Source organism: Delphinus delphis, chromosome 3 (assembly GCF_949987515.2).
Source record: "Delphinus delphis chromosome 3, mDelDel1.2, whole genome shotgun sequence".
NCBI lineage: Eukaryota > Metazoa > Chordata > Mammalia > Artiodactyla > Delphinidae > Delphinus > Delphinus delphis.
Window position 1 is genome coordinate 47,831,757 of NC_082685.1, and position 16,404 is coordinate 47,848,160.

The window sequence follows — 16,404 nt, forward strand, 5'->3', positions numbered from 1 at the left end:
TCCCGCCCTCCCTTCTAGCTGTCGACCGTCCGGGGCTAGCGCCCGCGATCCTTTTCCCAGAGTGCTCTGCGCTGTGAAGAAGCGGCTCCCGAGCACTGGGGGCATTTTGTGTTGGCTGGAGCCGGAGTAACAAGATGGCGGCGTCGGCGGAGTGACAGGGGTCCCTCCGGGCGGGAGCCGGCGGCAGTGGTGGCAGCGGTATCGCCGCCCTAACTCACCGCTCTCCTTTTCCAGCCCGCGACGTCGCCGCGAAAGTGAGGCAGCGGCGGCCGCCAGAAGCAAGTGGCCCAGCCTGGTTACCGTGAGAACCCCCTCAACAATCTGCGGCCTGACAGAAAGAAACCTGACAGCAGCGGTGATTAGGTTCTCCTTGGCCGACTCTGGGCCCTGTAACGCCGAGAAAAGAGCCAGCGTTTTCCTGCCGCCCTCCGGAGCCTTGCTCCGTGGACGAGCCCTAGAGGTCTTCCGTTCTCCCCTTAGAGGTGTCGGGGCTTAGCCCCAGCCTCCATCTTCGTCTCTCAGGATGGCGAGCAGCAGCGGCTCCAAGGCCGAATTCATTGTCGGAGGGAAATATAAACTGGTACGGAAGATCGGGTCTGGCTCCTTCGGTGACATTTACCTGGCGATCAACATCACCAACGGCGAGGTAATCACCTGGGGTGGGGTTCACGACTACGCTGCGCCTGCCCTCCCCCCCTCCCGCGAACTGTTCGGGCCTTTTCCCACCGCATGCCGCACTGGGAAGTCCAGAGGGAGCCAGTTTTCCTGCCTTAGGAACCACCCCCGCTTTCTTTCCCTGAAAGGGAAGAACCCAAGATAAAGGTTGGGTGTACTAGGAAGTTTCCCAGCTTGTTAAAAATACACCTTAATCGAACTTTTAAAACCGTCGTTTAAGGTGAGGACGGCAAAATCCTATTCCTGTGATCCCCATGTTTTTCTATCTATATTTTTAATTCTGCCGGCGTTTTTGTTCCCATTAGGACAGCATCCGATCGCCTGGTTTCTTCATAACCTCTCATTACGTTTTCTGGATGAATCGTTTTCCTGCACTTTAGAGGACGTGCCGCTTTCGTCACTACCCCCTGAAGAGGCCTTTGAGGCTGGTTGCCTCGTTTTATAATTACAAAGAGAGCCTTCTTTTCCCAGCCTCTCACTTCCACCTTCTAGTCGAGAGTTGGAGCTTTGCTCGTGTTTCCCTCTCTTTTCCCAAATGACATTGAATCCATAAGGATGTTGATGCCATCATCCCCTCTTTCCCCTGCAGGAAGTGGCAGTGAAGCTAGAATCTCAGAAGGCCAGGCATCCCCAGTTGCTGTACGAGAGCAAACTCTATAAGATTCTTCAAGGTGGGGTTGGCATCCCCCACATACGGTAAGAATCCTTAAGCAAACAGGCGATCCTCTGAGGGAAGTATGGAAACGGGGAAGATGTGTACAGGCAGGTGATAGGGCCAGCTGAATCCGGCTCTTGGTATTTGAGTTACCTGGGTTTCCTGTGAAGCGTAAGTCACCACAATCACAGAGTAAATTTTAGTTTGCCAACTTAGTTTAGAATTTCAGTTTGTAACACTCTGCTGCAAAGCTTCCGTCATTCTTCCCGAGGCTTTCATTTGCGGTTAAAGTATGCGGCTCATCTTTGATCCCAACGCGGAAGGGTTGCCTGCTGTTTTCTTTCCGTCTGCACCTCAGTTGTTCTTGGGTTTGTCCGGTGAAGTGGATTTGAGGGTGCCGAAGTCACCGGGCTGGGCCAGTTCGGGTTGCTATTGGAGCTGGCTTGGGAAATGGCTGCTCTTTTGTTGTGTTTTTGTTCCAACATGTCTTCCTCCTCCGCTTAGAAAATGGCGGAACGACGTGACTCAACCACATATTCCTGCCCTTTTCTTTGCTTGAGTTCATAAGTTATGCTTCCTTGAGACCCTCTTTAGCAGCCCTGAGTTGATTAAACCTTTGAAAAGCCAAGAATAAAGCTGCAGACAGTGGTGGGGTTCAGGGAAGGAGATGCCATAATGACAGTCTGATCTCTGCAGCAGATGCGATGTGAAATTAAATTTACTCTGCAATATCTTTCAGAGTCTTTCCAGAAGTGTTAATTAAGTCTGTAAAGGATGGTAATGTTTGCTACATTTCAGTCTGTGTACTAAATTTTGTGGGAAATGGCAAAGGCAGTTTGAACAGCGCTATGTTGAAATTGACTCAGTTGTATTAAAAGAAAACTTAATCGTGTAACCACAGTTTGACAAGTAACTTTAACCTGTTGAGTTACTTGGTCAGTAGCTCCTCGCATCTGGGAAATTGTGGCCTTTTTTTGGAGATGTGATATTGGTGAAGGCAAATAGTAATCAGGATAAAAGATAACCAGATGAAGACACTGGGTTCTTTTAAATGGTTAACTTTAAAGGATTTTAGAATAGTTTGATTTTTGAGATTAAAGAGCCTCTTTCCAGAGTAGAGACTAAAATATAGTTTAAGACTCAACCATTTTCCAACAATTACTCAAAAATAACATTTGCAAAAAGATACAGAGGTAGTTGAGAATTAACTGGAATGGTATTTACTGTAGCGTGTTTTACTATCCCAGCTTTTATTCCTCAAATCTTGAATTAATGACTGGGTTATATACATTAATTCTGATGTGGAAACAACCGGAGTGACACTATCCTTAAAAATTTTCCAATGCTGATAGACATTTTTAATGGAGAAATTGAGTGATACGATTTTCTATTGGTTCAAAGTCAAAATAAATTATTAGGAAGAAAATTCCAGGTTTATCTTATGAGGTAAAGATTAATGTGAAATCTGAGATAATCCAGATTTGAGATTTTTAATGGTTCTCATCCCTTTAAAAAAAAACAAAACCCTGCTGTGTAGGAAAATAAATTTGTTATTGTGGAAAAGTGAAAACCTTGATTAAAATATCTAGCGTTTTTCTTCACAAAATAAAAAATATCAATTGCATTCGCCTAAAATGTTTAAATTCCTTTCCCTTTGTATTTACTTTCATCTCTCCACCCTGGATCTCGCTGATTTGCTTTCCATCACTAGTTTTTCCTAGAATTACATGTAATTGCAATCATACAGTATGAGGTCATTTGTGTCTGGCTTCTCTAACTTAACGTAATGCTTTTGAGATTCATCTGTGTTGGGAGGTTTTATAAATTTCACAAATCAGGTTGAACTTAATGTATTTGAAATCATTTTCAAAAAAGCAGTAAGGGCTTCCCTGGTGGCGCAGTGGTTGAGAGTCTGCCTGCCGATGCAGGGGACACAGGTTCGTGCCCCGGTCCGGGAAGATCCCACATGCCGCGAAGCGGCTGGGCCCGTGAGCCATGGCCGCTGAGCCTGCGCGTCCCGAGCCTGTGCTCCGCAATGGGAGAGGCCACAACAGTGAGAGGCCCGCGTACCGCACAAAAAAAAAAAAAAAAAAAGGCAGTAAGCATCTGGCATTTTCAGTGCTAAACGCAAATTAAATACATGCACTTTTATTTGGTAGCTTTTATTTAAGGACAACACTGATACAGACCAACAAGGGCAATAGTCAATATACTGATTACACACATCAATACATGAAATTGACTTGTGAGCAAAATTCTAAGAGGTTGAGTGCAGAGGGTGTTGTGGTAGTTATAAACTGGATGGAGCTAAAGAGGTTAACCTGACTTTCAAGTTAAGACTTCCTGGGAGAGGAGATGGGACTTCAGGATCTGGCTCTAAGGAAGAAAGCTTGGTGAACTGGTTGGGGAGGGCATCCAAGAGTAAAGTGTGGCTTCTGGGAGTGGTCTCTAAGGCAGAATGTAGTAATTGCATGAGGGTGAGGAAAGAGTAAATTTGTTTTAGGAGTAGTAGAGTCCAGGTACATAGAAACAAAAAATGGATCATTGGTTTTAAAGTACAGTGTGAGAGAACTGTTTGTCCACTGAAGTGGAAAAGATAAGGACTTACACAAGCTTTCTTTATTTTGGGTGGCAACATCTTCCCCTTTGCTGTTTGTTCCCCACTATTTCCACATCAACTATATATAGTATACACTTAATAAATATTTACTTGGGAAATATTGAATTAAATTATTCAGCTTAGCTAGATTAAAAGGGCAGTCTCTTCTGTTACCCATTGTTTTAGAAATGTTGACACTAATTAAAAATTTTTAGATTTGCTGCATTTATACCACACTAATATCTCCCTCCTCCCCCAATCCACCCCACACCCTGCAATTTTCTTAAAGATACTATGGGATATTCTAAAATGAGGGCTGAAAATTACCTAGCCTATATAGCATACCTGCCTTATCAAGTCCTTAGTATGTAAGGACCTTACTAAGGGATCTATTGTGCAGAAGCATAGCATCCAGTGAGTGTAAAGAGCAAGAATGAGAGGATGGCATTCAGTCTCTTGATATTTTTAAGAAACTGAAAGTCCTTGGGCCTTGTGCATTGACCTCTGGCATCTCATTTTAAATTACTGTATTTCTGTTACAACCCTCCCTTTCTTTGTGCCACTTTGAACTGAATTAAATTGTTCTCTAAAGAAGCAGTTATGTTATAGCCAGGCTCTAAATCTGCCATGTGGTACTGATTGAGTGATCTGGGGTTTGTCAGTCCCTTAACCTCTTTGGGCATATCAGTTTCCTCATTTTTGAAATCAAGAGGGTTTTGCCAGGTTGGTGATTTTCTAGTTTTGCATGCTGAGCTTTTGGGCAGGGTTTTGTTTGAACAAGTTTCTGTACTTAAGTAAGTCACTGGCCTAGTTGATCTTAGAACTTTCAGCTCTGAATTTTAAGATTTATTTTCAGATGATGGTAGCTAGAAAGCATTTCATCACATTTGGTGTTTTGTCTAGATCTTACCTTTGAATGATATTTTAGTAGTGAGATACCACTCAGGACCTTAAAAATGCTACCTGTATCAGGTAAACCATAGGTTACCACTTAGGAGAAAGTAAATTAATGGGATATACTTTTATAGGAAAACATGATAAAGAAAACAGGAGGGGCATAGGATAATTTTGGTTGTCTTGTTTTTTGTTGTTGTTGTTGTTTTAAATATTTATTTATTTATTTGGTTGCACCGGGTCTTAGTTACAGCACGTGGGCTCCTTACTTGTGGCATGTGAACTCTTAGTTGCGGCATGCATGTGCGATATAGTTCCCTGACCAGGGATTGAACCCAGGCCCCTCTGCATTGGGAGCACAGAGTCTTATGCACTGCTCCACCAGGGAGGTCCCAGTTGTCTTGTTTCTTTCACCACTTTTTTTTTTTTTTTTTGCCCTCTTTGAATGTCAAATATTCTAGGAGATATTTATAAAGTACTAGTTAATCCTTACTGTCCAGTGTTAAAAGCAGCTTAAATTTTAATCTTAGCTTTTTGGCACTGAGCATATATCCTGTAAATAAGTTCTAATATTCTTATCAGAGAACAAAGATGATGTCTACACTGGGTATGTCTTTATTAGAGAGATAACATTACAGATCACAGGATTCATACAGTAACTGAATCCGTGGTACACTAAGGGTACGTATATTGGCTTATGCTGGATTTCTAGTAATGGAATAATGTAATGATGCTTAGATAGCATTTGGAGCTGGATGAACCCTGAGAGATAATAGCCCAACACTTCATGATATATAAATTAGACTGTTGAGTCTCAGAGGGCTTACTAGAAATCTCCTAACTTCCAATTTTCCTGTGAGCCATTTTCACCTTTATGTCAAGGTCAAATCATGTCTGCTCACATAACCCACACCTTTTCATTTGATGCTGCAGAGCCATATTTTGCCTCCTTCACTCTATGGCGTTTGGTCTCATACAGAAAAACTGATAAATGTAAGTAACCTATTGTTTGTATTATTATTTAATTAGATCCTTATGATTCTTATTCTCCCTTTTGAATCCATGGATTGCTGGATGAGAACTTTTGTGGACATTATTAATTTGTATCTTAAAGTGGAGTAAATACTTGTAAACCCTTGTATAGTCCATGGATTTTACTACCTTGGCTTTAGTCGATTTTAGAGCTAGATTATTTTGTTTCCGAGTACATTTAATCTGTACCTAAGGTATGATTTAGTGATGTTTTCTCATGATCTGTCCTGTTTAGTAAGAAACTTTAATGTCAAGAAGTCTATGCAAGAGAAAACTAGAGTTTGAAACAAATGTTGTAAATCTAATCTTTTGGTTTATTCCATTTTATTCTTAAAATCAGCCTTTGAGTTTTAACAGAAGTTTTTCTGAGGCTAAATGAGTACCTTAATAGGTTTCATAATATAAATGAATAACTAGTCTAAATTATGCTTTTTGTTACTGTTTGTATTTCCAATACAATCTCAGGTGGCTCTTGAAAATTGTTAATAACTAGTAATCACATAACATGTACTTATCCATGTCTTAATGGAATTTTTTTTAATGAGATGTAATTTTCATACAGTGAAGTGTATATAGATCAATGTGCCATTGACTCAGTTTTGACAAATGCATACACAGATGTAACCCACACTCCCTAATGAGATAAAGAATATTTGATTTTTTTTAATACTGCTAATCCTTGGTAGGCTATGTTTTGTGACAACATAGGTTTTATGTGTGTGTGTGTGTGTGTGTGTGTGTGTGTGTGTATATATAGTTTTTTTTTTTTTTTTTTTTTTGGTGGTACGTGGGCCTCTCACTGTTGTGGCCTCTCCCATTGCGGAGCACAGGCTCCAGACGCGCAGGCTCAGCGGCCATGGCTCACGGGCCCAGCCGCTCCGCGGCATATGGGACCTTCCCGGACTGGGGCATGAACCCGTGTCCCCTGCATCGGCAGGCGGACTCTCAACCACTGCGCCACCAGGAAGCCCTTAAGAGTTTTTTTAATGCATTATATAAATTGATGGGATCAGTAGAATAAAAGGTGCATCTTCCATTCTCTGCAATGACATTTTGTTTTAGTTGCCTTTTATTCATAACATTGATAATGTACTTTGAAATAAGTGGGTAGTTGGTTGAATTTAGTGTGGCTAAACATTCTTTTTTCCATCTATGCGCAAGAAAAAAAGAATCAACCAATATCCAGGCATTGCACATGGTCTCATTTAATCATTACAACAATCCTGTAAGTTGAGGTTTTATATAAAGTGTGAGTCAAAATGGTTAATTTGCCTAGAGTCACACAGCTGATGTGTTATTTGAATAGATCTTACTGCCTCTTTCAGTGGTTCCCAAACTTTGCTGCACATTGGAATCACTTAGAAAACTTAAAAAAAAATATTGACACCTGGCTCCTAACTTCGGATATTTTGATTTAATTGATTTGGGGGTATGACGTTTAGTATTTCTTTTTTTTTTTTTGGCTGCCTCTTTCGGCTTCTGGGATCTTAGTTCCCCAATCAGGGATTGAACCCAGGCCCCCAGCAGAGGAAGCGCAGAATCCTAACCACTGATCACCAGGGAATTCCCACTTTTAGTATTTCTTAAGTGAACTCAGCTGAACTCACTAGGTGGTATGCAATTTACAAATGGAAATATGGCTGTACTAGTTGATTTAGCTTTGAATCCTGATATAAAGATACTACCATATCAAAATGCTGGTGTCTATTAATTTCACAGTAAAGGCTTGCTAATGTGGTGGACATTTGTCAGCATAAGTATTTATCAGTGGTGAATTGGCCTTTTGGAATTTCTTTTGGTTCTGACTTGCAGTTTTTGTACAGAAGTTTTTTTTATTAAAGGGAAACAAGATGGCGACAGTGACTAAGCATACATAGTACACATCATATGTTTTGTTTGTGCCATCTTTAAGTGTGCAATGGCAAGGTTTGCAAATTAACCTGAAATTGAGGCTGTCCTATATTTCAGGTTGTCTGGAAGCTGCTCTGAGTACTTATCTGTTACACTTCCTTACACTGCCAGATTATTCTGTACTTAAGGTGGCTTTTATGGCAAGGGGAGTGTGAGATCTGATTTAAAGCTGCCTTGTTGGAAAGTAGTAGCATGAAGTTTTTGTAAATTTTGTTTTAAGTTCCAAATTTTCCAAGTCTTTCAGTTATATTAGAAGTGTCTAATACATTGTCCTTGGTAACACTATAATGAAATTCTTAAAAGACTGGCTTTTATACCTTTATGTAAATACCATTCTTTTCCTTTTCCATTCCTTTACTACCCTATTCACTATGTATTCACGTTAGGTTGTTTTGCTTTTGGCTCTTCTCACTTGATTGAAATTGTTGTTACCACTAAGCTTCACTTATTGAAATCCTAGTGTTCTCATTTTTGGACCTCCATAATATTAATACTTTGTATCCTTCTTAAGAAAGGGAGTGATGTTGGGTTTTTCTCTAAAAATTAAAGCTCTGTTGTTGGAGAGTGATAGTGAACTTTACAGTACCTGTACAGTACCTTCTAGAGAATTAGCAAACGTTTTTCATTCAGTCAACAAATACATATATTTGAGTGCCTGCTACATACTGGGTGGGCAGTTTCAGATACTGGGCACATTTCAGTGAACAGACAAAAATTTTGTGAGGCTTACGTTCTTATTGAGCATCTGCCATGTACCTGACATGTGTATAATTGTGAAGTTGTCTCTTGCTGAAAATTAGGAGCAAAGATGTCTAAATCTCCTGTAAGGACATGAACCTTCCCTTAACATCAAAGGGATAATATGAGTTTGAGCCCCAAACAGCATTCTGAACCATGCAGAGGTTGCCTTGATTGGAGAGGTCCGCAGGGACCCCATTATGTCTCCTTGTGAATCCTGCTTAGTCAGCATTTCTCAAACATCAACCATGCATAATAATTACCTACAGAGCTTGTTTAAAATGTAGGGTTTACTGTCTCACCCCCAGATTTGTTTGACCAGTACTGGAATGGGCCCCAAGAGTCTGTATTTTTAACAAGTAACCTCAGATAATTTCTGTTAAAGACCGCAGAACCATGCTTTGGGAAATACTGTGTTGAGGTTTTGACACTCCATTGTATTGAGCAGTTGGGGGTAGTTAGTGATTATTTTGCTGAGAGGGCTCTGACTATTGTTGTCTTGGTTGTTGTCATTTCATAATTGTTGGGCAACTGCTTTTTGTAATGAAAGTAATCCTTTTGTTTGTGTAGTGCTTTTACAATCTCATAATTACTATTGTATCTCTTGATAGGTATAATAGATAAGTTATATTAAGAATGTTTATCAGTGGAACTTCCCTGGTGGTCCAGTGGCTAAGACTGTGCTCCCAATGCAGGTGGTCCAAGTTGGATCCCTGGTCAGGGAACTAGATCCCACATGCCGCAACTAAAAGATCCTGCACCCCGCAACTAAAGCACACCACAACTAAAGATCCTGCACTCAGCAACGAAGATGCCGTGTGCTGCAAATAATTCCTGGTGCAGCCAAATAAATAAATAAATATATATATATATAGTTCTTTTAAAAAAAAAAGGTTTATCAGTGAGCAAAAATGGCTCATGCCGGTAAGAAAATGGCAAAGCCAGAACTAGAACCTGTTTTTATTTTGGCTGCTGGTTCACTATTCTTTGCACTATATTGCATATACTGTGAGTTCAACCAGCTTCCCATTTTCAAATCCAACTTCTGGTTTACTGGGCCACTTTTTAATTGTCTAGTCACTGAAGGGCTTATTTTTATAAGTATATATTGCATAGTTCTATATTATTAGTTCAGGTTTACATAGAATTTAAATTTATGGATAGATATTCATGTGTTCATTCATTGCTTTTTTCTTTCAGGTTAGATCGTTCCTTTATAATAGCTTGCGTTGCCTCTTCCATTTTTCCCCTTTCCTATATCTGCATTAACATTTCAAGCCCAGACTTTGTGTTCTTTCTTCTGTTCTACTTTTAAGAGATTATATCAGACTTTGGAATTGTTTGTTTTCTTTTGTGTTCATTTGCTAATACAGAGAAATTTGAGTTAAAATTTTTTTAACCTAGAATCTATCTACTTAAGAAGGATTTGCTAAGCAAATTAATTACTGTAGAATGTGGTGGGGGGAATGTTTCATCTAGCCAAAATTATTTGTTCTCTTAAATCGTTATATGTAAAACTGTCTTAATACAGGTGATTCCTATAGTGCAAAAAGCACCCTAAAGGAAACCTTTTGGTCTCTGAAGTGTACTAAGAGATATTTTGATTTTTGTTACTTTTTTGCTCTAACATTTTTTAAGGTATTTATTTATTTATTTATTTATGCATGCTGCACTGGGTCTTCGTTGCGGCGTGTGGGCACAGTAGTTGTGGCACGCGGGCTTAGTTGCCCCTCAGCACGTGGGATCTTAGTTCCCCCGACCACGGATCAAACCCGCGCCCCCTGCATTGGAAGGTGGATTCTTAACCACTGTGCCACCAGGGAAGTCCCTTGCTCTAACATTTTAATGTACATTTTCTCATATTTCTCTTCTTAAGGAGTGGAGGTAAGTCATTTTAGCCTTGAGAATTTGAGATTTAAATTAGGAAGAAGGAAAAGGGGGCCCAGTTTTGTTTTGGCTGCCTCATGTGGGATCTTAGTTCCCCAACCAGGGATCGAACCCATGCTCCCTGCATTGGGAGTGCAAAGTCCTAAACACTTTAAAAGTAGGGTGGATGGTTATAGCTTTGGATGTGTTGAGTTTAAGGTGCAGCGTATCCCAAGTTTAGCTCTTGTATAATTAAGTTAGCAGAAAATATAGACCTAATCCTAGGCCAGGGAACTAGGACTGGTGTTAGATCTGAGCAAGATCAGCATAGAAGTGATAGTGGAGAAAGGAAATTGAGAAGTGAGGACTGAACCCTGTGGTGGAAATTCAGAGTTAATCAAGGCAAGAGGAGAGTTGGGATAATGGGGTGTTGCAGTTAAAGGAAGTCAGTTTTTAGGAGGAGGTAATAGCTATTCCAGAGAAAGAAAAGGAATGAGACTGTAAGGCTTTGGGCTTTGGCTGGAATAGAGCTCAGTATACAGTCATGCTTAGTAAGTCACTGTTGACTCAGTGATATGGCCTGAGGGCAGTCTGGTGAGGGAATAAGGATATAGAATTAAAGGATAGGCAGAGATCAGATTTTTGGAGTTCCTCATATATATATGACACTTTGCTGTTTTTGGTGTGTAATTAGGGAGGGGCATTGGTTTTCATAGCAGAGAAACGACACCATGAAACTGTAGAGGAGTGACTGAAAGTAGGAGACTATGTTGAGAGGTAACGGGCATTTTTCAAAGTTTAGCTCAGATACTAACTTTTCTAAGAAGCCTTCCCTTTTATCTTCTGAATAAGTTGCTTGCTCCTCTGTGTTTGTTTTTGTTTTGCGGTACGCGGGCCTGTCACTGTTGTGGCCTCTCCCATTGCAGAGCGCAGGCTCAGTGGCCACTCCGCGGCATGTGGGATCTTCCCGGACTGGGGCACGAACCCGTGTCCCCTGCATCGGCAGGCGGACTCTCAACCACTGCGCCACCAGGGAAGCCCTCCTCTGTGTTTTATATTTACTTTATTGTCGCTTTTATATTGTACTTGTCACTTATCTGTTCTTTTAGGCCTTATGCTGCTTATGGCATCCTTATCAGCAGTATCACACACATAGTAGGTCCTTAATAAGTGTTGAAACAGAGACTGGAGGAGCAGATTTTAGTAAAAGATTGACAGTTTTATTGAGATAATTTACCTATGTAAGCATCATCTACTTAAAGGGTGCAATTCAGTGGTTTTTACTATATGTACAGTTGTGCAACCATCACCATAATCCAATTTTAAAATGTTCATCACCCCCCCCCAAAAAAACCACCTTGAACACATTAGCAATCACTCTCCATATCTCTGCAGGCCTAGATAGCTACTAATCTACTTTATACATTTGCCTATTAGAAAAGATTTGGGGCTTCCCAGGTGGTGCAGAATCCTGCTGGTTGAGAATCCTCCTGCCAGTGCAGGGGACACGGGTTCGAGCCCTGGTCCGGGACGATCCCACATGCCGCGGAGCAACTAAGCCCGTGCACCACAACGGCTGGAGCCTGCGTGCCTAGAGCCTGTGCTCCGCAACAAGAGAAGCCACCACAATGAGAAGCCCGCGCACTGCAATGAAGAGTAGCCCCTGCTCACCACAACTGGAGAAAGCCCGCGCACAGCAACGAAGACTCAACACAGCCAAAAATAAATAAATAAAAAGAAAAGATTTGATCAATCCTTTATAATTGGTATTGTGAAACTACAGGTATATTGTCCCATTTCCCAGTGGAATAGTATATTTTAATACTTGTATTCCTCTGGAGGTTCCAGTTCTCCACATACTGTCTTCCAGTACTACTATGACCAAAGCTAGAGAGAGCAGTGACAGCAAGGACCATTTGTGATCTTTGAAGTATAATTTTGGGTAGTATGATGAGAATGATAACCATTATACTGGGAACCAAGAACAAAAAATGAAAGTAAGATGGCAAATAGAAACTAGATTTTCAACAAGTTAACCGTGAACAAGAAAATCGGATGATCTTGTCTTGCTATGAACCAACTATGCTGGATACTTTCAGTTTCTTGTGAATAACAAGCTTAATGCGTACTCCTAACCCCGACACACCTCTTTACCTGGCCGTCTTCTGTTCATGCTTCAAGAATCAACATACTTCTTAGTCGAGAAGCTTTTCCTAATGCCTCCCTCTGAAAGATCTATTGGGTCCCCATAATTTGTACCTTCTCACCATCAGTTTCTCTTTCATCATATGTGTTTGCCTACACAGACTGTGCTGTAAGCTATGAGAGCAAGAATTATTGGGTTTTGTCTTGTTAGCCACCATAAATATTGAAAGGGTAAATTAATAGGAGCTTTAGTAGTACTAAGTATCAAAGCACATTTTTTTGTTCGTGGTTTTTTTTTTTTTGCGGTACGCGGGCCTCTCACTGCTGTGGCCTCTCCCGTTGCGGAGCACAGGTTCCAGGCACACAGGCTCAGCAGCCATGGCTCACGGGCCCAGCCGCTGTGCGGCATGTGGGATCTTCCCGGACCGGGGCGTGAACCCGTGTCCCCTGCATCGGCAGGTGGACTCTCAACCACTGCGCCACCAGGGAAGCCCTTTGTTTGTGTTTTTAAAATTTGCGGGTTAAGGAACATTTATGCATCTTTTAAGGCAGAGGGCAAGGAACAAGGGGACTGATGTGGAAATCCTACAGCATAATTCAAAGATCTTAGGGATGATATTGTGAGTAAAGGATTAGTAGTAGCAGTTAGGAGGGTTAGGATGAAGAAGGAAAGCGAATCATCTTAGTTGACATTATTATTGCTGAGTGAAACACATATGATGCCCAAGTTTTAGATCTTATTCTGCAGTCTATTTACCTTAAAAATCTGTTTACAGCAGGGTTCTTAACTTGGTTCAGGGATTTACCCTCCACAAGGTCAGTGAATTGGATAGGAAAACAATTCCACCTTTATTTTCATGTACCTCTAACTGAACCTAGTTTTTCTTTTATAAACGTAGGCAACAAGTCCCCACTAGTTTTGGCAGTACCTATGGCTTTGTCACCAATAGAAATCACAGGTATTTTCATATTACATTATTGTTGCATGTAACTCAAAATAGTCTTTTTTTTTTAAAATTATTTATTTATTTATTTATTTATGACTGTGTTGGGTCTTCGTTTCTGTGCGAGGGCTTTCTCTAGTTGCGGCAAATGGGGGCCACTCTTCATCGCGGTGCGCAGGCCTCTCATTATCGCGGCCTCTCTTGTTGTGGAGCACGGGCTCCAGATGCGCAGGCTCAGTAGTTGTGGCTCACGGGCCTAGTTGCTCCGCGGCATGTGGGATCTTCCCAGACCAGGGTTCGAACCCGTGTCCCCTGCATTGGCAGGCAGATTCTCAACCACTGTGCCGCCAGGGAAGCCCCCAAAATAGTCTTTATATCCAAAATTATAGTACTAGTTAGACCTGCCTCTAAATCTTATTTAATGCTTTAATATGGAGCATGTATATTACTATAGCAAGATTGATTTTAAAGTAATTTTATGGTAACTGAATTTCTCTAAAACTGGTTTTCTTTATAATGCTATATATTTTATTTTATGCATTTAAAATACTCTGAGAAGGGATCAGTAGGCCTCATTAGACTACCAAAGGTGGGGGATCCATGACAACAGAAAAGATTCAGAACACTTGGTGTAGAACTAGCACCTCCCACCCACCCACACAACTTGTTTGGGCAAGTTCTTGGTTATTGTAGCTAAATACATTGATGCAGGATTGGTCTCTCAGTTGGTGGATTTCCAGTATTTATTTTCTTTTCCCTTTCTAGTCTTGTTCAATTTTAAATTACTTCTATGCTTATCAGTGCCCTCCCCAGGGGTGTGAGATTGTAAGGGTGGGGAAATTAGCCAATTAAAAAAGGTTTGGAAGACCCAGGAAAGTTCTGGGAAAGGTTCAGTAAAGTAAAAGATAGAATTAAGGGGCTTCCCTGGTGGTGCAGTGGTTGAGAATCTGCCTGCCAATGCAAGGGACACGGGTTCGAGGCCTGGTCTGGGAAGATCCCACATGCCGCAGAGCAACTAGTCCCGTGAGCCACAACTACTGAGCCTGCGCGTCTGGAGCCTGTGCTCCACAACAAGAGAGGCCGCGATAGTGAGAGGCCCGCGCACCGTGATGAAGAGTGGCCCCCACTTGCCGCAACTAGAGAAAGCCCTCGCACAGAAACGAAGACCCCCAAACGAAGACCCTAGTCTAAATAAATAAATAAATAAATTAAAAAAAAAGATAGAATTAATATCTAAAATTTCTTGAATTCATCACATTATCAGAATTATTACTCTGATCACCATACCCACAGCTAAAACTGTGGTTCTTTTCTTACTTAACGTCTAAATCAGTTTTTAGTATGGAGAAATCGGTCTAATCGGTATTTGTGTTTCTGGTTCTAGTTGCTTAATTCACCAGAAAACTTAGTGTCTGTTTTCCTTATTAAACCTGATTTTCCAGTTCCCTGCAGTAGCCAAATAGCAGCAATGAGTGTCTTTCTCTAGTTAAAATGCTCTGGATCCCAAACTGTTTCAAAGGTATTTCTGCAAGTTGTAAATCCAAAGCATTATGAATAAAAATTTTGTGTTACTGACCTTCTAAAATATGAATTGTGTTTTAAATGAAATTGCAAGAGGAGGAAATAGATTGAAGGTCTTAATTTTTTTTTTTTTTTTTTTTTTGGCTGTATTTGGTCTTTGTTGCTGCATGTGGGCTTTCTCTAGTTGCGGTGAGCGGGGGCTGCTCTTCGTTGCGGCTCACGGGCTTCTCATTGTCGTGGCTTCTCTTGTTGGGGAGCACGGGCTCTAGGCACAAGGGCTTCAGTAGTTGTGGTGCACAGGCTTAGTTGCTCCGCAGCATGTGGGATCTTACTGGACCAGGGCTCGAACCCGTGTCCCCTACCTTGGCAGGCAGATTCTGAACCACTGCGCCACCAGGGAAGCCTGGTCTTAAATTTTTGATGGCAAGAGAAAAGTTTAGTTCATTAAATTCTAGGTACCTAGGTATTCAAAGTAAAACGCAGGCCACAAATCTAAGGAGCAAATATGGGCAGAGAAGGAGAATGAGAGTTACACAGCAATCTTGTATACCAAGAGTTAATAGAAAATCAGGAGGTTACCCACATTTTAGTCCTGTGTCTAGTTCTTCAGAAGCGCCGAAGAGTTACATGAATCAAAATGTAGTCAAAGCTGTGCATCATAGTTCTGCTTTCATGATGAATGCCATTAATAAAATGGAGCTTAATAAGTACTAACAATTCTAGGTTAAAGGATTACAGTGTCTTAAGACTCAAGTTCATAGATGCTTCCACCTTTCAGAAGTAATCAACTATTGAATGCAGTACTAGGAGGATTGGTGACTTTTGAGACTCAGGAATTTAAATTGAGAATTGAGAGCTTGTGTTGTGGTTGAGGGTCGCCTGCTGTTGAAGTCTGGTAATTTAGGAGGAGGGGGGAGAAGGAAGTGCCTTTCTTGACTGTTTTAAATGAATTGTTAACCCCGACACACTCATGCCAGAAACAGAACAAAAAGGGAAAAGAAGGCAACGTGGCATGATTACAATGAGAAGCAAGAAGAAAGATACAGGAAAAGATAAGAATTGCCTGTAGGTGACTTTTTTTGGCCCATGGTAATTTGGGTGCTGTTGAAGGATGGGAAGAAGAGCTATCTATAGTTTTTATAATATTATGAAAGGCAAAATTCTACTGTTAAGGATGGTGCACGTAAATATTAATGTATAGGAACATTAAAAGGAATTCAGACTAAAGAGAGTAAGGTGGCTGGAACTGTTAGCAGTAGCAACCTAAAGGGGGAATTTGAGCTAGTTCTTAGAGTTGAGCGAGATTGTACTAGACCAGGTCCTTAATTTCTACCCTCATAAAAAGGAACATAAAAGTTGGATGATGATAATTTGGCAAGAGACTAAGTTTGAGATACACTGTCTTGAGAATGTAGATGCTATGA

The 16,404-nt window shown here is 41.0% G+C and overlaps 1 protein-coding gene across 10 annotated transcripts in view; it reads left to right on the forward strand.

Moving 5' to 3' along the window:
• The first annotated feature begins 44 nt into the window (after nt 1-44).
• CSNK1A1 (casein kinase 1 alpha 1) overlaps nt 45-16,404 on the forward strand; it is a 50,961-nt gene continuing 34,601 nt past the window's right edge. For 7 of the 10 annotated variants that reach the window (XR_009518942.1, XM_060008554.1, XM_060008558.1 and 4 more), the window contains exons 1-2: nt 46-646; nt 1,265-1,371. Coding sequence is in view for 8 of the 10 variants with exons in the window: in XM_060008554.1 (XP_059864537.1) it covers nt 524-646; nt 1,265-1,371 (230 nt within the window). In the remaining 2 variants the exon portion in view is untranslated. Of the gene's footprint in view, nt 647-1,264; nt 1,372-16,404 lie in introns of all 10 variants that reach the window. The other 3 variants (XR_009518941.1, XM_060008552.1, XM_060008553.1) reach the window with 1 other exon arrangement.